Consider the following 26,606-nt stretch of genomic DNA (forward strand, 5'->3'; position numbering starts at 1 on the left):
GTGTGATACCGCAAACATCCTAAGCACTTGGGCCTGATACTGTGTGAGATACCATAAACATCCTAAACTCCAGTGCCTGATACTGTGTGAGATACCATAGATATTCTAAACTCCAGTGCCTGGCCTGATACTGTGTGAGATACCATAGACATCCTAAACTGCAGGGCTTGATACTGTGTGAGATATTGTAGACACCCTAAACACTAGGGCCTGATATTGTGTGTGATACTGTAGACACCCTAAACACCAGGGCCTGATACTGTGTGTGATACCGTAAACATCCTAAGCACTTGGGCCCGATATTGTGTGTGATATTGTAAGCACCCTAAACACCAGGGCCTGATATTGTGTGTGATATTGTAGACACCCTAAACACCAGGGCCTGATATTGTGTGTGATACTGTAGACACTCTTAACACCAGGGGCTGATATTGTGTGTGATACCGTAGACACCCTAAACACCAGGGCCTGATATTGTGTGTTATACTGTAGACACCCTAAACACCAGGGCCTGATATTGTGTGTGATATTGTAGACATCCTAAACTGCAGGGCCTGATACTGTGTGAGATATTGTGGACACCCTAAACACCAGGGCCTGATACTGTGTGAGATATTGTAGACACCCTAAACACCAGGGCCCGATATTGTGTGTGATACCGTAGACACCCTAAGCTCTTGAGCCTGATACAGAGAGGGATTTCATGGATGTCTTAAACAGTTGTAGCTAAATTAGGTAGCCAAAAATATCAATCCTCAATTTGTAGAGGTTATGCTTGGCTAGCATTTATTTCTTTGTCTGTCTGCAACTTACGAAGAAAGTTAAATACAATTTTGTGTTTTAAGTTGGCTTGGATTGAATTTTGTATGAAGAAAATCTGAAGAATATGCATTCTTCTATTCTCCTGTCGCAACAGTTTTTACCGATGTAATTTTTTTTCAGATTTATCTGGAAGAAGATACCATACCATGGCCAGTGGGTTAGATTAGTTTTACAATACCTAATCAAGTAACACCCTTTGGCACTAGATGCCTTCTAGAAACAGCAGCAACAACTTGGGCACATTTAATACTTCACACTCCCTTCATCCAGACTGAAGGATAAGGTCATCTGGGTGCAGCAGGAGAGTTTGACAACTAAGTACCCTATTTCTTCTAAAATTTGGAACACCTGGTCTGCTCATTTTAGCCAATACATATTTTTAAATCTAGCAGGAATATTGAGTTTCTTTGTGCTCACAAGGTTAGACCATCTAATGTACAACATACTCATGTCTTTACTTTTCCACAAAGCTGGTGAAGAAAGGTAACATTCTACTCTCAACACAACTAATATCTGTCCCAAATGTTAGAAGATCTAGGGTAGGACTGATACCTTTTCTTGTGCAGGACATGTACATGTTGTCTGAATCAGAGTATCCCTCCCATATCAAACAGCTGCTCTGCTTCCTTTCACAGCCCCTCTCTGTTTTGACGTCCAAATTTCCAGATTGTCAGTGGTGTAGGTGGCCTTGCCTCAGATCCTGTTTGTCCAAAATGAATGATATCTTAGTATCCCTGGAGATTCGTGATAATGTAGGGATTATGTAGTGACAAACTTTGGGATGTTGGGTGCAGTTAACCCTGATTTTGTCGGGAATATTTGACTTATACAACAGCGGCCAGCATCAATGTTTGTTTTGATATCCTGGTTGGGTTATTGTGACTGGTGGTGGGTAGACTGGTGTGAACTGTACCCCTGTGTGCAAGCTTGTAACTCAAGTGTCCTCTTAGATAGGGGAGTTTATTGTCACCATACATATATTTACATGGGAAAATCTTTTCAAAAGACTTTTTGAAATTAAGGAAAGTCTAGTGTATACCATGAAACAGCAATCATTTAAACCGTCTCAAATTTACATTTAATTTTTGCCAACAACCATTAAAATTTTTATTTGAAAGAAAAATGATAATTAGATTAAATGATTAAATAATTTTGGGTGTTTCAAAATCATTGGGATCTTTAAATATGCAGATAAACCCGGATATACATTGTGAATCTGTGGAACGTCATGATTTCAAGGAAATGGGGTTTCAGTAATGGCAAAAGTCAGTCTTTGACGGACAAAAAAGTTAGAACGCCACAAAGGAATGTTCGTTTCATTCAGGTTGTTGTGTAAAGTTCAACTGTGAAATGTTCTTGTATTAGCCCATTCTCCCTGAAAGCCTTACACCATCCCTACCCGTGATCTTGTGACCCCAAGATACCATGACCTTTCACCCCACTTCTGGTGACCTTTATACACAGTGGCTGACCTTTGCTCTTTGACCTCAGAAGCATCTAGACAAGGTGGCTGGGATGGTGCTGCTTTTGACAGCAGAATCTTTAGGGACATGTCCATTTCTGGTAGTGACAGAGTGGACAGTTGGCCTTAAGGCTGCATAAACTGACCACTGGCTATCTAAGGGGTCAGTCCAGAGAAGGCAGAGGGTTTGTGTCAACAAGGGATAGAGTTACACTGGTTATCTGCAGAAGATGCAATTACCGTAGAGAATCTAAGCAAATACTGTAAGACAATGTTTTATGTTTTTCTGTGATTTTGGTTGCTGTCTCTTTTTTTCTGTGGAAAGTCAGACATATATCAGGTTTAGCAAAAGGGTAGGTGTATCATTTTGCACATATTTTTTTCCTGTCAAATTCTCACAAGTTTTAAGTTAACAGTTTGATCAGTCAGGTACATGTACTTGCCAAAGGTTGGCGGGTTTTACTCCAGTCAGACTGGTTTCTTCCATTTGTAAACCTGTTCACCATCATAAAGGTGAAAAATCTACGTCAGTCAATCAGTCAATAAATCCACCAATCCACCAATCAGTCAATCAAGCATTTCACCTGTCTGTGTCTGTATAATTGAGAAAAGTGTACATGTAACTGCCTTGCCCAGAGCTAATTATGTATCAGCACAGTAAGCTAATTGTGAAACTGTGGTTTGTGAAATGTAACTGAACTAAGTGTATCAGAGTTATGGTGTAAATATTAATAATAAGTAGTAAAATTTTACATGTTAAAATAAAAGGACAACGGCAAACTATTATATCAATAATTACTCTGAACATAACTGAAATTGGCATTGACATTGCATCAAATTTTGGGGAAATCTACGGTACTTCTCTGTAAAAAGTTGTAGGAACCACAGCACAGATCTGTTGACACTGATGGAAGCTGGAATTTCTCCCCATCATTTTGATTTGTTTGAGATTAAAATAATATTTATGAAAGCCTGAACTAGGCAGAAGTTCTGCATGGGGGATTCAGGTAGCCATGTTGTAGTTTTTGAAAATATGGGTCAAATTTAGCACAGGTGTATTAAAGCCACTTAAACAGTGTTCTGGTGTGAAAGTTCATGAAGTTTATGACTCAATCAAGAGATAACCTCGAACAAAGAAAACCTGAAAGACAAAAACAATGATCAAACAAGTTATGATTATTATTATTTTTGAATTTAGAATATTTTATATCATTTTCTTAGCACATTTATGTTTTGCAGTGATCCTCATATATATTGGAAAAAAAACCCCTAGAGCAGTTTACTTGGTTTTCTATGTGTGTAATTTTTTATAATTATGGCTTGTTATCAAAGCATAGTGTTGATGTAAATCCTGGAATTATATCAACCCTGATGAGATGAACACAGTTTTGCCATGCTTTAGAGTGAGTCATATCATAATGCCATCGGGTTTATGATTGCAAAAAAAAAAAAAGATCTCACGTTAATCACGAATAATAACGTAATCACCTTCGGGAGGTTTGTGATGAATGGCACCTTACTGAATGAGTACGGCTGACACAACAGCTTGGAAGCGGATAATAATTTCTATGTAGAACCATTTGACAAAGTGTTTATTTCCTGCTGTGAGGAGCGAGGAGCTGATACTTTTGAAGTGTGATTGCTTTTGTGTTGTCCAGGTGTTGTCAAGGATGTGACTGAGTGTTTGATATTCCTGATTACACGCCAAGTGCTTAAACTTAGATGCCCCCTTTTTTTTTTTGACAGCACTGTAAATATCCTAATAGTTGTTATGGATTTATTTGATTGGTGCTTAACGCCTGTACTCAAGAATATTTCACTTATATAACGGCGGCCACCATTATTCTGGTAGGAAACCATGCAGATTCCGGGGGGAAACCCACGATCTTCCCACGTACAACCAGAGAGGAAACAGCAAAAAACTCACACTGACGTCATTAGTGACAGGCTCCTGGGTCATTGCATCTCATTATTACATACAGATCATAAATATTATTAATATATTCAATTTGGAGATGATGATACATTCGCTGAAGTTTGATCTTTGTAGTCAGTATGTTATCAGCCAGTGCTTTCAGCATATACCTAATTCTGCAGTAAATCATCTATAAATTAAGGTGATTCAATTCACAGTTTGTAGAACACGGTATTTAGTTCATCAAAAAATGCCAAGAAACTGTAGGTGATTAATGGTACATGGTTCAGTCAGTGCAAACATGTAGACTTGGATATCGCAGTGTGATGGATGCATTCTTTGACTATTAACATGCTGAGAATGAATAAAAGTGACAGAATTTGATATTTGTACAGAATATCACCTACTTGTGAATACTTTTTAAATAAATTCCTCAACCTCTCAACTCTTGGGTATGAGGGGGGGCCTCAGTTCGTTAGCGCGCTAGTAATGACCCTGGAGCCTCTCACCAATGCGGTCGCTGTGAGTCCAGCTCATGCTGGCTTTCTCTCTGGTTGCATGTGGGAAGGTCTGTCAGCAGCCTGTGGATGGTCGTGGGTTTCCCATGGTCTCTGCCCGGTTTCCTCCCACTATAATGCTGGCTGCCATCATATAAGTGAAATATTTTTGAGTAAGGCGTAAAATACCGATGAAATAAATAAATCTTGCATAAGAAAGAGCAACTTTCAGTGTGATTTATGCGCTTTTTTATATTTTGTTCTGGGAGAAAAAACTACATTGCTTGGCTCTGCCAATTTCAGGGTTTCAGAAAAAGTATAATTTTTTCAGTGTACACAAAATAATGCCCTCAGAAAATGCTTGAAAAAACACCTTCCAAATGAGCAAACAGGTTGAAGCGAAATACCTTGTGATTTTGGTCATTTGCACCTGTGCGAATGGGTCAGGTGTTCACAGGTGAGTTTTATACCTGGTCTGTGTGTCTAAGGGATAACAGACGGCATTAGCCACTCTCTGTGGGTCATAGAAAAGCATGTAAACAAAAAGCCCACTTTCTTTCTGCTTCACCTGTCTGTGACTTTGATTACAGGTGAAAGGACTGCCACTAAGATTTATCCCTCAGCCCCACTTTACCTGTCATGATAGAGAAGTTGCTGAGACTGTAGTTTGTGCAGAAAATCAGACAGAATAATGAATATAAAATGGTTGACTGGGTTAACGCCCCAGCTGGTGAGAAATTTGGTTACTTCCTGTTGAAATGTCCATTTATCTACACTATTCAGTAACATGGATGTAGGGTGTGGGAGCAACCTGCGGATGGTTGTAGAGTTCCTCTGGGCTTCGCAGGGTTTTGTATTCACTGTAATGCTGGCCATCATTGTGTAAGTGAAATATTATGGAGTATGGCATAAAACTCATTAGATAAATAAATAAATATACATGTAGATGCAGAATTAGCCTGTATGAACGAATTCTGGCTGTTAATATTAAATATCTTTGAGGAGATAAAGAGTTTAGCATTAACACGAAGACATCTGAAGTAGAAAACCTGATGGATAAAGTTTTGTGATTTGATCCTGCAGTCACATCTGTAGAAACTGACTTACATTTTGAATGCAAATTTAAAAAAGTGTTGTGGTTTGATGATTGTCATAGCAGGCCATGAATAGCCTAACTGCATTCATTATTCATGTACAGTCAAACCTGTACCTAGGGGCCTCCGTGGCTCAGTTGGTTAGCGCGCTGGCGCAGTGTAATGACCCAGAAGCCTCTCACCAATGCGGTCGCTGTGAGTTTCAAGTCCAGCTCATGCTGGCTTCCTCTCCAGCCATATGTTGGAAGGTCTGCAGCAAACTGCGGAGAGCCGTGGGTTTCCCCCAGGCTCTGCCCGATTTCCACCCACCAGAATGCTGACCGCCGTCGTATAAGTGAAATGTTCTTGAGTACGGCGTAAAACACCAATCAAATAAATAAATAATAACAAACCTGTTCCAACGGCCACCTGTAACCAGCGTCCATCTGCCCTAAGCAGCCACTCTCTGCCGGGACCAAACAATTTTTCATGTTAAACGACCTGTAATATGCGGGCACCTGTCCAATGCGTTTAGCGGCCAATATATTTTGCCGCCAAAGTCTATATCAGCCTGTCCTGAGCGGCCGAAACCTTCAACAGTAATGATGATAGCCTGACTACATTCATTATTCATATATATACAGTCATATGTTTAAGAAATATCAATTCAAACTGGAGTATCCTCTTGTTGTTAAGTGCAGTACGGAAAGTGCAGTTAACCACTAATTAAATTGAAGCTCCCTTCAACTGACATGATTTTTTGGTGAAAACAGAAACATATTGTGTTATCAGTTGGGCAGTTCTTTATAAGACGAATGCAGTAGTTTGACACAGAGGTCACATCTTGACTTGTAGGAATTTATTCCTAATACTTTATAAGGCTGATCCTAATAATTTGTCATGAAATATTTGTGATGCGTGAAAAACAGTTCATTTTTGCTTTCTGTAAATGTAGAGATCAAAATTCTATTTCTTTTTTATTCAAGGTTTCTGAGGAAAAATGTTTTCCAAAATTACCATGTTTTAAAGTGGTATGGTAGAGCAGATTGCTTTTTCCCCCCTCAGTTTCTTATTGTCCAAAATAACTATTTCCTGCAGTTTTCCTTGAAAAAGTTGTCCTAAAGGACTATTTCCCCCAGATTTGCTTTAAAAAAGTTGAACACTTTGTTCATTTCTTTGAAATAAGTTGTCCAGAGTAACCATTTTCAAAGTTATCTCATAAAGACAGTTATTCAAAAATCTTCATGTCAACCCATCTTTCCAATAAAATAGGTTTTAGGACTATTTTCTGAAAGCTTTCACTTAACAGCCACTTTTCCTCATTTTGTGACTTTCATTTGCCTCTGAATTGTACTCTTGTGGATGGAATTTAGGTATTTTAAAATACCTAAGATTTTGGGAAATTTATGTTATATTTAGTAATGAAACTGGAAATGCTTTCACACACCCTGCCAGAAGCCACCAGCTTAATTTTTATCTTACGTTTTTTTTTATGAATTATTGTCATTTCCTTGGGTAAAATGTGATTCCATTACGTAAGTTAGTACATGGATATTAGAGATTGACCTTTATACATGTATGTAGGTGTTCTAGTTTAATGCTAAGCCTGACGCCCGTGTACAAATGGGCTTCTGCGGACTTAAGCTAGCCTGCGTATGCATGCCTGTGTACAGCAGGGTTGTGATGTAACTGGCATGAACCTTATTTCACACAGGTATTTCAGTCATCCGGGGAATTTGTCTAGACCAGAAACAGGTGAAAGTTCAAACGAGAAATTCAGGCCAATGTTTTCAGTACAGGTGCTCTCTGATTTTATACAGGTAACACCCCCCCCCCCCCCCCCGAAAAAAAATCCCCCTCCCTCTCGTGTTGTACACAGCAAGCACAGAACTCTGAAGTAAAACTGTTACTTGTGCAAACACCACAGAGACAAAGACTTCATGTGGCATGATCTGCTCCCATGTGATAGAAGGGGTCTCTGATTGGCAACATCTTAGCAGGAACTCTGCATAATCTGGGTCCCAAAAGTTGGGCTAGAAACAGTTCAAATATAGAAGTATCTAACTTAATATGGGGGCGCCTCCGTGGCTCTGTTGGTTAGCGCTAACCTAATGACCCAGGAGCTTTTCACCAATGCGGTTGCTGTGAGTTCAAGTCTAGCTCATGCTGGCTTCCTCTCCAGCCGTACGTGGAAAGGTCTGTCAGCAACCTGTGGACGGTCGTGGGGTTCCCCCAGACTGCCCGGTTTCCTCTCACCCATAATGCTGCTGCCGTTGTATAAGTGAAATACTTGAGTACGGCATAAAACACCAATCAAATAAATAAGTTTGTGATTCAACTGGACTCCCAAGATTTGTAGTTTGGAACCCATCCAATCAAAGTTGATTTTATTACCAGCTATATCTATGTATATCGAAAGAGAGAGAGCCATCCAAAATTATAATTCCAGTGTAATTCCCGTGGAAACCTAATGTTTGTGTGATCTTCACTGGAGATCAAGACCTGGAACTCTCCAAATTGCCATTGATATTTGTGTGATTATTTAAAGATTGTGATTTCAGAGCAAAAGTGCATGAAGTTTGTACATGATTCAAAGTTGAAGTACAACTGCTTGATAAAAAATACCTCTTGGTGCACTCAATATTTTCACGTTTTAATTGAACCAGTGGAAGTTCTTTTTAGCTGTGGAGGTTTGGTCCTAGTATAGAACTGAAACATGAACCGGGTTCAAAATTTACTCCATTGTGAATGTCTAAAGAAGGTTCAAAAACTTCTTGTTCATAGTTGGTACCCTTTGGGATAATTCCTGTTGTCTGCCGTGTTTAAGCTTGTTTTGTGAAGTTTACTCTCTCATCCTGGGGCATGAGTACGTCAATGTAAGCTTTCTAGATGCTTCCCCAAGCTGCACAGTTTTATTTGCCCTTGTGGACTCCTTTTCCACCTGGGGACAATTGGCCAGTCTAAAGGTGGACAGTTTTTATTGAATATGGCACTGCCTAACAAGACTCCCTGCCTAACGCATTCTCTAGCCACTGTGCGAAGAGGGTCTTTTCCCGGATCGTGAGCATATTTGCGTAATTAACAGAATAGTGGTGGGTGATATCATTTATACCTTAATCCTGCCGACAAAATTGCTTGTCCCAGCAAATATGACCTTTCCTTGAGATGTTAACCTTTAAGGTAGAGGTCAGATGTGGTGGGTGGTATTAATACTCTGAGAGGAAGACCGAAACTTTCTCTTCTGGATAACACAACAATTTGAGAATGTCGCCGTTTGTCTTCCCATTTTCATGCACGGAAAACACTTGCCAACAAAATTTGCTGAGAATGCGTACTGTTGTATTGTGTAAAATGAAAAACCCCCAAAAAAATGTAACACTTCATTGTCCACTTGTGGTCCACTTTAGCTTGTTAATTGTATTGATAAAAAAGTCTAAAAGTTGGAGGAATCTTAAGGTGAAGTTATAAGTTACATACAATTTTTTTTTATCAATTTATCTGGGTTTTTGTTATTTCCAGGGAAATTAATAGTATGAAAGTGCTATAAGTATAGACTTTCAGGTATATATGCCTTGTATTTGTGTGTTAAAATGCATCTCCTATTTTGTTGTGTAGCACCATGTATTTCTTTCTGTATAGGGACCTCTTTTGAGCATTGTTCCTAAAACCAACACACTGTTTTTTTGTAAATATACTGTACAAAAATAAAGGATTTTATATTCGTGGAAATGCAAAATATTAAAAAAAATTTAAAATTTAAAGAAAAAAATCATGAAATATAATTAAAAATATAACATATTTATATTACATAGACGAGGTGTGTTTGTACTGTATGTGAACAAAACAACATGGTTTCTGTTCCAATTCATTGAACAATGAATACTGGGGGATGCATTAAGCTTAATGACGCAATCCCTACAACCATGTGCGTGTATGTATCATAGGCTGTTTTCATGTGATTTAGGTGAGGCGTTTGCACTTAATGTGCCAACAAGTGACGTGATACAGGACTTTGACATTTGCAGTGTTCTTGACTCCTCCGGTCTGACATTTCTGTTTTTCATGTGTGCAGTAGATAAATCACTTCCGCTGCAAAATTATGTCTCTATCCAGTAGGAATTCTCGCCATGGTTGCTGTCCTTCACTCAGAGAAGAGCATTTTTAGGGGCAATGCTATGCAGTTTCGTTGTGTCACTAGTTCTGGAATGAACCACACCTCTCCAGCATAAGTGACTTGAAGGTGCAGAAGTGAAAAAAATGTTTGGCCCTTTTTTACTTATAATAACATAAACATGAAAAGTTTTCAAGAAAAATTACACAGTGATGCGTTCTTTATTAGCACTGTTTATGTCAAATATACATTTTTGGAAATGCAAATAAGACTGTAGTATTGTTCCCATTAATTTATCATCTTTTATCAAAGAACAGTGTTTGTAGCATTGTATATGGGATTTTATTTCAAAGAGTATATACGTGTAGAATTATTGTTGTGAATTTTAATGCTTTCACTTTGCGAGGCATGTGTTCTCTCACCAGTACCACAGGTATCTCCTGAAACTCATTCAGTAAATATTACAAACTGTAATCAATACAAGTAAGGATGTCACTTTCAACTGGCTGATTTATAGAGCTGTGAGCGTAGCTTAAAACTGTTTTCATTTCACAAGCTAAACTTGACAGATAAAACACTATGCATGTACCTATTTAAACAAAATTTTGGGACAAAGTTACCTGAGCCTGAGAGTCCCATTCATCTTTAATAGAAAGCTGTTTTGAATTTCTTTGAGAAAGATAGGATGATATTCTACTGGAAAAATTGAAGCTTCAGCACCAAAATCTTACATTCCTAAAATGCCCTTTAAAGGCAAAATCATTTTTAACTGTCAACAAGATGAATTAAAGACATGACGAGAATTGTTTCTTTTGTGGATGTTGGGTGGTAGGCCATGTGTGTGTGTTGGTGGTATTTAAGATTAAGACCACGTTCTATGCATATTCATGATTGACTTTATGTCAATCTCAGGCTGACCTTTTGCATTGACCTTTTTGATGGCTGTATACTTGAAAGGTCATGACCTTTGCCTATCATAAATCACAAGGGCACCACTGTGAATGACAACCTCTACAGATTATGCATGTAATTACTAGAAAAACCAAAGCTAATATTGGTGTATGTGGAACTGTTGGAAAATGTTGGTGAATTTATTAACCTCTGTTGTTGATGTAATTTGAAGCCAGTAATCAAAGGCGGAGGTTATGAAACCTACATGAGGCGTAACAAGGGACATGCCGTTGCATATTGATTGTTTAAAATCATGCCCCTGAAATCATCAACATACAGGTTAGACACTATACACTGACCTTCTCATTAGTGGGCTGTGGATACGCAGTTAAAATTCGTTCCTTTAAAGGCAGAGTTATCCAAAATGTGTGTACGTGGAAGATGTGCCCCCCCCCCCCCCCCTCCAACTCCCCAGGGTTGGCCTGGTTTCTTACCATAATGCTGACCACCTTCATATACATGTAACTGAAATATTAGTTCTTGAATATGGGGTAAAACATGAATCAAGTAATAACCAAAATTTGGGTTCAGCCCAGTAGTCTTTGACAGAGAATTTTCCAAAGTCGCCTGTGTCCATTGTTCTCTACGCCTTGCTGAATAGAAATGGTCAGTGACGCCCCTATTGTGTGATCTGGCATGATGTCCACTGGAGACTATCACCCACTTCAGAGCTTCATTCTCTTAAATATTTGTCAGACATAGTTGTGCTCATGTATGCCCAAATTTCCAATCATGAATGAATTAGTCATAGAACCCAGCACTAGTTATGTCCTTCTCATCAGTCAGCTGTCAAGGTCATTTGTACTTGGACATAAGCAGTGCATTCATCAATCATTTAATCTCAGTCTATTTTGTTGCTTATTAGTAAATCATGCATCATATATCAACATGCGCGAATTTTCTGTAAATGACAATTTATGAAAATTGTAAATAGGAGTTTTTATGAAACTCACTTGCAAAAGTGGTACGGTAAGTCCTGAATATCAAAAATGCTATGCCATGAAAATAAGTCCTGTACAGGATAGTTACATTCATGTACAGTATAGCTATTCATGTGGAGTATAATTACATTCTTGTACAGTATAGTTACATTCTTGTGCAGTATAGTTACATTCATGTGCAGTATAATTACATTCATGTACAGTATAGCTATTCTTGTGCAGTATAGTTACATTGTGTGCAGTATAGTTACATTCATGTACAATATAGTTACATTCATGTGCAGTATGTATGTGCAATAGTTACATTCGTGTGCAGTATGGTTACATTCGTGTACAGTATAGTTACATTTGTGTGCAGTATAGTTACATTTGTGTGCAGTATAGTTACATTTGTGTGCAGTATAGTTAAGTTCATGTGCAGTATAGTTACATTCGTGTGCAGTTAAATTCATGTGCAGTATAGCTACATTCATGTGCAGTATGTATGTGCAGTATAGCTACATTCATTTACAGTAAATCTATTCTTGTGCAGTACAGCTACATTCATGTGCACCACAGCTACTTCATGTGCAGTATAGCTACATTCCTGTGCAGTATAGCTACATTTGTGTACAGTATAGTTACATTTATGTAGTAAAGCTACATTGTGTGTTTGTGTTTCTGTCTTACATGTCAATGTGTTGTGCAAACCTATGTTTGTAACTGGAACATATTTTGTTGCAGACTTTCTGTTATACTGTCACAAACTTACAACAAATATCAAAAAGTTTATGCTCTACAAGAATCAACATTGAGCTTTGCTCAATCCCTTTCTTTTTCAGGTTTAATAGATTAATTTTAATAGAATATTTCAGTGTGCCTTAACTTTCAATAACCATGCTAGTTGCAGTGATACTATCAGTATAATATAGAGCTGTAAGTATTACTATATACATACAGGTATTACTTGCCTTCATTACACAGTCATGGGTTTTTATAATCAAGGGAGGTTTAATTTCTGCTGCTTTTTCAGGCTCAGTTTTTTTCTTAAATTCCTATTTTGGCTGCTGTGGCTGATGGATCATGGGATACTTTTTTTTTTTTTTTTTTTGGGAATGTGTATATTAGCATATATCACAAATTATATTATATAAGTACATTGCATTTCTTGGAGGTCAATGAAATAACAAGTGCCTGAAAATTATGTACTGTATTATTCATTCTTAACTGAACAGGTTTCCAGTGCAATGCAGGAAGTAATGTGGTTTGCCTTTTATTCACGGAAACTCTGTCAAAATCACTTTTTTGCTATTTTGCCCAAATAGCAAAAAAAAATTATTCAGCATTGTATGGATGGCACTTGTAAGTTACATTGATTGTCAACATAAACATCATGGCTTTTTGCTTTTCGGCGGGGGAGGGGGGTGGTTAGCCACATGACCTTTTCATTCCATCTGATGCAATTTTTATTAGCCGTGCATGCAGATGAATGAAAAATACATGTACGCTCATTTTTTTCATTTTATATCCATTTGGTAACATTATGCTACTTAATATTTAAATTGCGAGCGTGTGATTTTAGTTTCCTTGTCTCCATAGGAATGGCTTCATCCACTTCTTAAATGCTTCATACATATAATTATTAAATGAGCCATTTGGATTGGTCACTGATGATATTCTCTAACCCAAATGCTATTTTTGCTTTTTTTCTTTTGTCTTGATCACCTGACTGGTACCAGCCAATAAAACTGTTTGACTCTTGTCACATGCTCATTTAGCATGGTATAGCAGTTAGCATTGTTTTTCGCTGCAGGCGTGTCGCTTTACTTCACCGAACTGCCTCAAGATCAAGCCGCGCTGGAAGGGGCCGCTGCCGTATTGCGCTGTGCTGTTTCCGATAGAAAAAATGTGCAATTCTACTGGGTAAAGGATGGCAGCTATTTGCTGAACACCAGCCGTCGGTACGAGCAGAATGGATATTTACACTTCACTGAAGTTATCAAAAACGAGGATGAAGGAACTTATGAATGTGTGGCTTCGAATATTGCGTCGGGCTTTGTGACTTTCTCAACGCCAGCTAAGCTATCCGTTAAGCAAACACAATGTAAGTAGGGCATCGGGATGCATGGGCCAAGACTCTGTCAAGGAACGCTGCTCTGAGCATGTAGGCACTACTATTAGAAATCTCCTTCAGAATTCTGTCTCGTTTTTTTTTTTTCGTATCTTGTTTTTTGTTTGCCATTGTTTTGTCCTGAATCATTCTGGAACACTGTCCTCATATTTTGTTGCTTTTCTTCACTGCATATATCCCTTGTATTGGTTTGTTTTCTTGTTCAAAGTGTTTTTCTTCCTCCTGCCATAGTGTTTTTCCTGACATTTCTTCGTGGCTCTGAAATCTGTTTTAAGCTGTTGTTTGAAAGTCAATGCTTTTGTCAGTTCTTGTTTCAAAGTTTTGCGTGGTGCTTTCAGATCTTGGTTTATCTGATGAAGTTCAGGCAGATTCTTCCATGTGATTGTCTCTTGCGTATTGGCGTCTTGATTTTGTGGGATTCAAAACTGTCTTGTTGTTGTTGTCGTCGTCGTCAACTGCATTCACGTTACCATGGTAACTCATGCACATATATGTCAGTTTGATGTGGTAATATCTGTGGAGTCTGTTCGATGTGGTAATATCTGTGGAGTCCAGTTATGTACAAGTTTATGTTCGTCATCTTTTATGTGTTCGTGTTTCTTCTAAACAACTGGCTTGGGATCAGCAGTAGTGGGCATTGAGGTTACTTTGGAGACCAGTTAAGTCAGAATGCACATGACGCGCTGCGAAATTCCATAAATGTCGTCGATGATTGTGTGTTGTCATTTGCAGCATTATTACACCCATTGCTTTCCATGTTAGACTGTCCACTCGATATGTGTAACTACTCTTCTCTCATACCATCTCACAGTAAGTCTTTCATATATTTATAACTATATATTGTTGTCTCCCTTTGAAGCGCTCAACCCACCTCTCCTTGGAGGTACATTTATCTTGTTCCTGCTGGCCACTGAGCCATATACATGTATGTACGTGATGATGCATAAGTGCGCTTCTTCCAATGGCATATCTTGCGCTGCGTTGCGTAATCTGCTTTGCATGCATGTCCACAGGTGCGATTGCGATTTTCACTTAACATGTCACGCTTATTTAAATAAAAAAGCTTACGTAGATATAGGTTATATTAATCGTTTATTTCATGTGATTTTTCAGGTAATTTGAATATGCGGTAACCCAACTCACTTATTGACTGTTAATACCATGTATTTTTATTTACAGATGTTTATTTTTTTTTGTCTCATCAATTACATACATATTGGTATTTATTTATTAAACTTTAGATTTTACCACAGTAGTCTTTAAGCATGGATGACTGATTTTAATTATTGGTATGTTGTCATTTTGTAAACCAGCAAACGTTATACTAATTATAACCCCAAGGTATTTTCTATGAAATTGTTAAATCTGGCTGCATGGTTTAACAAGATATGTTTACATCGTGCTCATTATATAACAGTTAACTAATTAAAGATATTTTTATTTGATGTTGCACCATAAGTTAGTGGGCTACACATCTGTGTTAAAACAAATCAGTTTAGTCACTCATCTTGTTTGTCTATGATAGAATCACCAATCACATTAGATGAGGAAGCATTATGTGGTCACTCCTGCAGCAAGAAGTTTGAGAAGATTCTTGGATAGACTTCCTTCATTTGTCATCATTATTATGTATTAATTTTTGGAGTTTTATTTTAGTGTAGGAATTTCAACCATGCATACGACTGATAGATATATTGTTCTCTATACTAAAATATTGGAGGTGAAAAAGAAAATGTTTTCATCGTGAAGCACTTGGGACAGAGTAACACCGCAAAAGAATTGAACATTTTTAGTACCTAGCTCTATCATAATAGATGGATTTCTCATGGATGGTCTTAATTATTTTAAATTGACACATTTTGACATCTGGATTTTTTAAAACATGTATGCCTGTTTAAGCTTCCTGAATTGAAGCTGACTACTAACGCCTGCTGATTTTTTCACCATTACAAATGTGCCCATATATTATATGTGACAATACATTACCAGTGATCAAAAAATACATTACCAGTGATCAAAGATACATTACCTAGGACCTTGCTCTACTTGTGATCAATATTGCATTACCTGTGGCCAAATGTTATTAGCAAGCCAAAGGTGTATTATCTGTGACCATACATTACCAGTGATTAAAAATATATTACCTGGACCACCCAGTAGCAGCGATCAACAATGCATTAATAGTGGCCTTACATTACCAGCGATCAAAGATACAAGACTTATGACCACATGATCAGTGATCAAAGCTGCATTACCTATCACCCTGCATTAACGGTGATAGATTTGCAGTACCTGTGGTTGCATGACCATGTAAATAAGGATACATCACCGGAGGTCATACATTTACCAGCGATCAAACATACATTACCAGTGATCAAACATACATTACCTGTGATCATATATTACCAACGATCAAACATACATTGCCTGTGACCACATATTACCAACAATCAAAGATACATTAGATGGTAGCACATATTGTACATTACAAGTGATCATGGATGCATGGGATGTGACCAAACATTACCTTGCGTCCTGTACATACTTTATCTGCAAACATACACGCATTAGCTTCAACTGTAAATTTTCTGCGATCGTACCTGGCATTGAATTCATCTTAATTCATGCAGCAATCAGTGATTATCATTTCATCCTTATGTGAGATAGACTGCTTTTTGACTGGCAAGTCCCAACCTCTGATTCCTCATTTGTGTCCAGACTTTTGTAGTTGCAGGTAAAGGGAGACAATCCACAAATCCTGCTAATTCAAGAGATGGGTTTTCTCCCTTACCTTTGAATTATAAGCGCTTCAGTATATGTTAAGCTGCAAGTCATGGAAAAGTACATTTGTACTTGCCGTGTGTGATGTGAAATTCTTGCTGTGAAAGAAATTAATGCGAACCTTAAATGACTCTCACTAAAGATATGTTCATGTATAAGTATAGTCAACATGCAAATTTTAAATTCTTTAATTTGTATTTAGTTCCACCTCAGGAATTTGGATCCCTTTACAATATTAATACACTTACAAGTAGTTTTATATGGGAAGAGCCTTTGCATAATAGACACAGTTTTAATGATGCATTTTCAAAAGTGACATTGGAATGCCTTGTGTTATAAAGAGAAAAATGTTTTACCTTAACTAAATGTGAAGTTCGGTTTGCTGACATGCTGCTTGCTATGTCTACATTGCTACATTCACATTTGCTCGATAACTTTGTGTCATTTTTCTTTCCCAAAGCATCTTAGCATGTGATGTTTCACTTGATTTAAAAAGATTTCACAAGTACGCTTTTGTTTCATTTTTATTTTAAGATATTTTAAAGTAAAAACTGCTTTGTAGACCTCTTTTATTTTAGTGTTCCAAGTATTAAAATTTGTTTGTTTACTGAAGTGCATAATTTTCATTTTTATGGAATGGGTGATCGAAAGATGATTTTTGTTATTACAAGGCATTTAGTGCACACTTGTGTTCATAATAGACATTATGTACAGTATATGTAGCTCTTCTTGGAAGAAGATAGAATTCTGGAACAGGAAATGCCTCATTTTCTTTGAGGGTTTGAAAATGTCTGCCAAGTTGCAGTTTTCTCGTTCTTTTTGCTGTCAGCATCCAATTTAAGAAGGAAGAGGATAGAAAAAAAATCTCCATATTTGGGTAAGTTCTTGGTGTCAAAGGACTAGCAGATAACTTGTGGTAGGATAACACTATAGTAATGCGAACATGTGTCCTGACTTAACCCACTAATACCAGTAAATAGGTACAGTTCTTATTTGTATGATAAAATTTTCATCGCTCGTTTACCACGATGTGCAGAAAAAAAGCATTAAATTATAGCATTCAGCTCTGCAGATGAGCTTTGCAATAAGATTTCTGGTGTTTTTATCAGGTAATTCCTTCTAGAATCAATACACATGCTCAAAATTTAGAATAAAAATGTTTTAAGCAATCTGTACAGAATTGCAAGGTCTGGTGGTATTGGCTTAAGTTTAACATTTTGATTATATACATGTATTTCTGCCAAAATTGATGTGAATTATTTTGGAAGAGTTGTTATGGATTTTCATTTATTTCTGTTATTTAATGTCAGTTTTGTTTTTTACGTCAACTTATCATTGGGCTTTATGTTAATTTTGTACTTCCCTTTTAAAGAAATTAAATCCAAATTAAACAAAATGTGCCAATCACAAAAATATTTTTTACCCAAAATGAGAATGATGTTGGCAATCCAACTCAAAGGCATGTTAGTCTGATGTTAAAGTAGATCTTTAAAATACAACAGTTGCGTAAGTAGATATAAGTTCTATCACTGATGGCCTGCGGACGATAACCCATAACACATTCAACACACGGAGGAAAACTGATAACACATTCATATGCTAGGATACATGGATGAACATTCGAATACACTCAGGCCCGAATACGATAACCCATAACACATTCATATGTTAGGATACATGGATGAACATTCGAATACACTCAGGCCCGCGGAGGATAGCCCATAACACATTCATATGTTAGGATACATGGATGAACATTTGAATACACTCAGGCCTGCGGACGATAGCCCATAACACATTCATATGTTAGGATACATGGATGAACATTTGAATACACTCAGGCCCGCATACAATAACCCATAACACATTCATATGTTAGGATACATGGATGAACATTCGAATACACTCAGGCCCACGTACGATAATCCATAACACATTCATATGCTAGGATACATGGATGAACATTCGGATACACTCAGGCCCGAGTATGATAACCCATAACACATTCACATGCTAGGATACATGGATGAACATTCAAATACACTCAGGCCTGCGGACGATAACTGATAACACATTCATATGTTAGGATACATGGATGAACATTCGAATACACTCAGGCCCGCGGAGGATAGCCCATAACACATTCATATGTTAGGATACATGGATGAACATTCGAATACACTCAGGCCCGCATACAATAACCCATAACACATTCATATGTTAGGATACATGGATGAACATTTGAATACACTCAGGCCCGAGTATGATAACCCATAACACATTCATATGTTAGGATACATGGATGAACATTTGAATACACTCAGGCCCGCATACAATAGCCCATAACACATTCATATGTGAGGATACATGGATGAACATTCGAATACACTCAGGCCTGCGGACGATAACCCATAACATATTCATATGTTAGGATACATGGATGAACATTCGAATACACTTGGGCCCGCATACGATAACCCATAACACATTCATATGTTAGGATACATGGATGAACATTCGAATACACTCAGGCCTGCGGACGATAACCCATAACATATTCATATGTTAGGATACATGGATGAATATTCGAATACACTCAGGCCCGCAGAGGATAGCCCATAACACATTCATATGTTAGGATACATGGATGAACATTTGAATTCACTCAGGCCCGCATACAATAACCCATAACACATTCATATGTTAGGATACATGGATGAACATTCGAATACACTCAGGCCCGCATACGATAACCCATAACACATTCATATGTTAGGATACATGGATGAACATTTGAATACACTCAGGCCCACGTACGATAACTGATAACACATTCATATGTTAGGATACATGGATGAACATTTGAATACACTCTGGCTCACGTACGATAACTGATAACACATTCATATGTGAGGATACATGGATGAACATTCGAATACACTCAGGCCCACATACGATAACTGATAACACATTCATATGTTAGGATACATGGATGAACATTCGAATACACTCAGGCCTGCGGACGATAACCCATAACACATTCATATGTTAGGATACATGGATGAACATTCGAATACACTCAGGCCCGAGTATGATAACCCATAACACATTCATATGTTAGGATACATGGATGAACGTTCAAATACACTCAGGCTCGCGTACGATAACCCATAACACATTCATATGTTAGGATACATGGATGAACATTCGAATACACTCAGGCCCGCGGAGGATAGCCCATAACACATTCATATGTTAGGATACATGGATGAACATTTGAATACACTCAGGCCCGCATACGATAACTGATAACACATTCATATGTTAGGATACATGGATGAACATTCGAATACACTCAGGCCCGAGTAAGATAACCCATAACACATTCATATGTTAGGATACATGGATGAACATTCGAATACACTCAGGCCAGAGTACGATAACCCATAACACATTCATATGTTAGGATACATGGATGAACATTCGAATACACTCAGGCCCGCGGACGATAACCCATAACACATTCATATGCTAGGATACATGGATGAACATTTGAATACACTCGGGCCCGAGTACGATAACCCATAACACATTCATATGTTAGGATACATGGATGAACATTTGAATACACCCTGGCTCGCGTACGATAACCCATAACACATTCATATGTTAGGATACATGGATGAACATTTGAATACACTCAGGCCCACGTACGATAACTGATAACACATTCATATGTTAGGATACATGGATGAACATTTGAATACACTCAGCCCCGCGGACGATAACCCATAACACATTCATATGTTAGGATACATGGATGAACATTTGAATACACTCAGGCCCACGTACGATAACTGATAACACATTCATATGTTAGGATACATGGATGAACATTTGAATACACTCTGGCTCACGTACGATAACTGATAACACATTCATATGTGAGGATACATGGATGAACATTTGAATACACTCAGGCCCACGTACGATAACTGATAACACATATGACATTCATATGTCATATGTGAGTCACATTGTCTTGAATAAGATGCCTTGGAGGTAAAATTATTTATGAGAAAAGTGAGGAAAATTGCTTTCTTTATGTTTGAGATTTATGTAAGTTTGTGTCAGAGTTTATTGTAAACTGTGATGATCATGAAACTAACATTTACTGACATGTATCTATGTAGTATCTACTTTTTCAGCAGTGTTTGATCACATACTTGTAATAATTATGTATAAGAAAGACGTGTATGTGAAAACAGCATTTCTACCACAGCATACTTGATATATTTTTATGCGTGACACATGATGGCACACCATCGCATATTTCAGATGTGTGGAGTGAGTGAATGAGTGAGTGAGTGAGTGAGTGTGTGCTTGGTGTTTAACGTCATACTTAACAATTTTTCAGTTATATGACGACGGATGGTTGCAGGATGGATTTCTACCGCTCTTTTATCTAGAGCTGCTTTAGCTAAAACGACTTACTGAAGGCAAGTAAGCCGCCTGTCCGAGCCATTATACTGATACGGGTGAACCAGTCAAGTTACAACTTCCTCTTTTAAGGTCTTAGGTGTGACCAGACCCAAGATTAAACCTGGATCTACACCTTACCTCTGCCCTTCCCCCCAAGAGCATATACCATATCACACAGCATATTTCTGATGTAGATGATATGCTGTCCTAAATTTCACAAGGAGAGCATATCATCGCATCATCACCTAGCATATTTCTGATGTAGATGTGAAATTTAGAACAGCATATCACCTAGCATATTTCTGATGTAGATGTGAAATTTGGGACAGCATATCATCGCATCATCACATAGCATATTTCTTATGTAGCTGTGAAATTTAGGACAGCATATCATCGCATCATCATCTCATCATCATCTAGCATAAGATGCCTTGGAGGTAAAATTATTACCTCTGATGTAGATGTGAAATTTAGAACAGCATATCATCACATAGCATATTTCTGATGTAGATGTGAAATTTAGGACAGCATATCAACACATAGCATATTTCTGATGTAGATATGACATTTAGGACAGCATATCAACACATAGCATATTTTTGATGTAGCTGTGAAATTTAGGACAGCATATCATCACATAGTATATTTCTGATGTAGCTGTGAAATTTAGGACAGCATATCATCACATAGCATATTTTAGCTGTATGTGTACCACGAGGTGAACTGCCACAGTTCATATTCTGGTCAGATTATACCAGTGCCTGTCCATAAATCATTGGTAGTAACATAAACCTGTCTGTTAGATCACATACAAGCCAGTCATTTCCACAAAACATTAATACAATAACTCTAATTTCTTGTAACTATACTTTGTGAACGACGTTACAAGGAAAGTTTGAAAACAAAAGATGCAGGAAGTTATGTGAAAGTTTTGAAATTGCCATAGTGTGTACATGTAGTTATGTGATTTTGTGTATGTGATGTCCTGGTGTATTATACACCTCAGTGTAGCCCAGGTTCACATAAACCACTCACTTATAACTGTGGTTCAGTCATGTATGGACATGACTTAACCACTATGCAGTTCACGGCTACAGTTTAATGGCAGATACTTACTGTAACTACATCTGCAGTTTTATGCACATGTAACTACGTGTAATTTGTGTGTATTGCAGGTTAATTTAGATATTGTAACTATATACATGTATCTTAAATGTGTATGTCACAGTTTATTAATGCATGCAGAGTTTAACTATGTAATTTATGTCACGCCTATTGCAAATATACATGTACATTGTAACCACAAGTAACTTATACAAGTTACAGTGTAATTAAGCTACTGTAACTACAAGTAATTCAGATGTTGGTAAGATTTACTGCAGATAAATTTTGGAGGAGTTTGTAATCAGGTAACTAACTTGTGTAATATATATATATATATATATATATATATATATATATATATATTATACATACATTTTTTTTTATATTTTATTTTTTTTGGAAGAAAATGAACATTACAGATGGGTTTGTTTTTTACATGTTTGAAGTTTACGTTATCCAGTTCATCATTTGGATTCCTCATCTCACAAGAGTGAGATAACTAGAGTGGGTCTTGTTTACCTCCTGTTCTTTGTTTTTTTGTTTGTTTTGTTTTGTTTTTTTTTTCTCGTCATAAATATGATTTCTTCTGTACTCAGCGATATTCACTGGATTTAGTTTTACTGCAGTTTACTGCAGTGAATTTATTTCACTCCTGTTGCTCAATTTGAACCGGTGTAAATATTTTGCACAAATGTATTTGAAAACATGCACAAAATAATGAAATTAATAATAATTTAATTTGTTATAAAATGTTCCTCCTCTTGTAATAAGAACCACTTAATATTTTTATTGACTCTTTATTTATTTCACCGCACTATAAATATGTCATTTCGTTTTTCTCCCTGAAAAGCACTTCTTGAAAATACATGTGTGTTTTATTGAGGTTTGGCAGCCAAGGATTCTTCATTGTTTGTTGTGTAATTGTTTATTGTGTAATTGTTTATTGGGTAATTGTTTATTGGGTAATACAAGGGGCTACCCCAATTCATCAACCTTTTCACTTATGAAAGAGCAAATTTCAGTGCAATTTGTGCACATTTTAAATGTGCACAAAATGAGACAAAACTACATTGGTTGAATTGGCCTGTTTCAGGGCTTCACAAAAGTAATTTACCAGTCAACACAGAGAAATACCTTCAGAATATGTTAAAACAAACACCTTGAAAACGTGGGAAAAAGTAGAAGAATTACAGTGGTGATCATTTGAAATAATTTTTTTTTTTTTTTTTTTTTTTGAGGTTTCCCTTGTGGTAAACTTGTGGTAAAAGCTAAATGTATGTGATATCTGTAGGCAGCAATAATTGGTTAGTACGGCTACAGAAATAATCTGAGTTTTAAGGCTTTGTATGCTGTGAAACAGTCTTTGTCTAGGTGAAATGTAATTAGTGACATTACTGATGTCATTGGTATCACATCTGCATTTAGATCTCATATCCAGTCGAATAATCTTCTGCCTTTTTTTTCTCGTCCAATTCACAGCTCAGGAGATCACCACGGAGATAGATCTTTTAAAAGCCATTGGAATCCCGAAGGACAATTCTATACGTTACACGGATGGAAGCGATGGTTACCCAGCCTTTCATCTTAACACCTACTCTGAAATTCGGCGGAGCTCCTACGAGTTTTTTGGCCAGGGTCAAACTTTGCACCCAGACTTTGCCATCGTGATTTTAACAAAACCTGACTACATTGAAGGCGGTCATTTGTTTTCTGTCGTGTCTCCGGCACAGACTATTATCATATTCGGTGTAATGTTGACGTCGTACGGATCACAGACACAGCAAAACGTGGTGCTTTATTACACAGAAAATGCGCAGTTTAGGGCAGAAACTGTGGTTTTGGCGAACTTCACTATTCCGTCAACGGTTGGCCAGTGGGCAAGGATTGGGATCCAGATTGTCGAAAGCAAAGTTTCGCTATTTCTTAACTGCGAAAAACATGATGAAGCCAATGTGAAGCGAAGTTATTCAGGTTTGGCGTTTCAAGACGGATCTACCCTATACATCGGACAAGCTGGTCCGAACTTTCCTGAAAAGTACTCTGTAAGTTCGTAAACCAAAGTTTGATCGTAATGCTTGATGTAAAGTCAAGCTCTGATCTGTAACCGTCTTGGAGAGTTGTTATTTGTCTATTTGGTCCACCTGAATACTGTAATGAACCAAGGGTCCCATACATAAAAAGTTTGATATAACGTCTTAAAATATGTTGTAGAACATTGTTCTCTAAACATCTTTTGGAATTACGTTTTTCTGTGGTGAATCAATTGTTGACCGTTTAAGTCACAGGCTTTGATTTATAGCTCTTGCTCTGGTATAGCCTCTTTAATATGATGTGGAAAAACTCCTTTAAATGTTGTGTCTGTTTTTTTTTTTTATAGTAGAAATATTATTTTGTACACTATATATTGGTTGTATTGTCTATACTTTTATCATGCCAAATGCCAAGAGATTGATCACATAATCTGCCTAAAATTTAAATTAAGGGTTTAAATATTACTTTCACGTTTGGTTTATGCATGTGTTTCTTATTATATTAACTTGTTTTCCAGGGTAGTTTCCAGGAAATGAAAATCTACACCAACCCATTGGAAGCGGAGGACGCAGAAGCTTGTGACGATTTTGATGTAGGTTTTGATTTTGTTTTTTAAATGAAGCTTGGAGCTGTATGTTGACATTGCAAAAATTGTAAGCTTTAATCTGTCATTGTACATGCACATGTGGTTGAATTAAAGAGTGTTTATTCTATGGGTGTGTAGTGGCACAGTCTTGCATCACAATTGTCTTTACATTTCGACTGTCACACCCTGCTGGTACACATGGTGAATCTTTCTGTGGCACCATGATGGTTCTTGCATCACAATTGCCTTGACTGATACTGAAATACAATTCGCTAATCATCTAGCATATACTGGACCGGCTCCGATACACAGTTGGTAGAGCGTCCACTTGGGGAGTGGTAGATCCGGGGTCAATCCTGGGTCGAGTCACATTTTAGACCTTAAAAGAGGGATGGTGCAACGACTGGTTGATCCATATCATTATAATGGCTCGGGTGGGGTGGCTTACTTGCCTTCGGTAAGGCGTCTCAGTGAAGCAGCTCTAGATAAAAGAGCTGTGGAAGTCGTGCAACAAGGAGGCACATTACATGCACTCTAAGGATTCTTTCATCTAAGGATGACTGAAAAATTGTTAAGTACGACGTTAAACCCCAAGCACTCACTCACTCTAGCATACACTGGTTATATGTGTTAAATCTCATGACGTCACCGTTGCTTTTGCCGAAGATGGAATGAGAGATAATGTCATTATAGCAACTATATCTTGATTTTTGTCAACAAAAGCAATATCCTATTTTATAAATAGATTTGTCCCTTTTATGTACATCATAAGACAGGTGACCTGGCTGCATGCGTAAAAGGAGTCTGGCATGAATTTATAGTCGATAGCCACCAAAGCTCTAGAGGGTTATAGAATTTGTAATTTAGAGATGTTTATTATGGTATAATTACTGCAATTTCTCTTTATTTTGTACACTATATGATGATTGTATTGTCTTCACTTTTATCATGCCAAATGCCAAGAGATTGATTACATAATCTGCCTAAAATCTAAATTAGTGGTTAAAATATTACTTTCACTTTCACTTTTCATGATTGATTTCAATTCCACTTTCATTCTTGGTGTTTTCTATTTTTCTCAGAATATACCCAGTGGCTCAGGAACAGATTCTCCCGGAACGAATATAAACTTTGTAACAACAGAAAGTACAAACAGAGTAAGTGTATGAAATGTATGTACCTATAACTGAGGAGGCTGTTGTGCTGAAAGTAACTAAGCTGTGCAGTTAGTTGTTCGTACTTACCTTTGCTTTGATGGTTTAATATACTGCATAATACTCTTGTATGCTGTGGAGAAAGGCCAAGTAACTGTACATTCCTGGATAAGAAAGTACAAGGGGTGAAGCGATGAGTACTTTAGTATTCAGGAATGTACAGTTACGATGTCTTTCTATTCACTAAAAGTGTTACATTAGTGTTACAAAATAAATGAATTCTGTGTTTAGCAGTGAGAGGGAGTAAGGATACAAAGTGCACAAATAACACAGGGGCTGTGTTTTTTATTGTGTGAAACACTGGTTTCATCCTCAGATAACATTGATGAACTTATGTTACTGGGTTGTATATTTAAAATACCCATTTGCACGGCATTTAAAAGTTAAGCACATGTATTAAAGGGGGAGATAACTCTCTTTGGAAGAAAGTCACAAATTCTCATTGATGGTATGGTTAGGGAAACATAGACATCCACTAAGTTTCTTTTAAGCACCAAAGACTGCTGTAACCAGACAGTTTGATTTA

The 26,606-nt window shown here is 37.3% G+C and overlaps 1 protein-coding gene across 7 annotated transcripts in view; it reads left to right on the forward strand.

Moving 5' to 3' along the window:
• LOC135464814 (collagen alpha-1(I) chain-like) overlaps positions 1-26,606 on the forward strand; it is a 160,760-nt gene that overhangs the window by 97,908 nt on the left and 36,246 nt on the right. For 4 of the 7 annotated variants that reach the window (XM_064742379.1, XM_064742376.1, XM_064742373.1 and 1 more), the window contains exons 3-7: positions 13,565-13,855; positions 17,493-17,540; positions 23,729-24,291; positions 24,798-24,872; positions 25,949-26,023. In XM_064742379.1, coding sequence (XP_064598449.1) covers positions 13,565-13,855; positions 17,493-17,540; positions 23,729-24,291; positions 24,798-24,872; positions 25,949-26,023 — 1,052 coding nt within the window. The remainder of the gene's footprint in view (positions 1-13,564; positions 13,856-17,492; positions 17,541-23,728; positions 24,292-24,797; positions 24,873-25,948; positions 26,024-26,606) is intronic. The other 3 variants (XM_064742377.1, XM_064742378.1, XM_064742375.1) reach the window with 2 other exon arrangements.

This window comes from Liolophura sinensis, chromosome 4 (assembly GCF_032854445.1).
Source record: "Liolophura sinensis isolate JHLJ2023 chromosome 4, CUHK_Ljap_v2, whole genome shotgun sequence".
Lineage (NCBI taxonomy): Eukaryota > Metazoa > Mollusca > Polyplacophora > Chitonida > Chitonidae > Liolophura > Liolophura sinensis.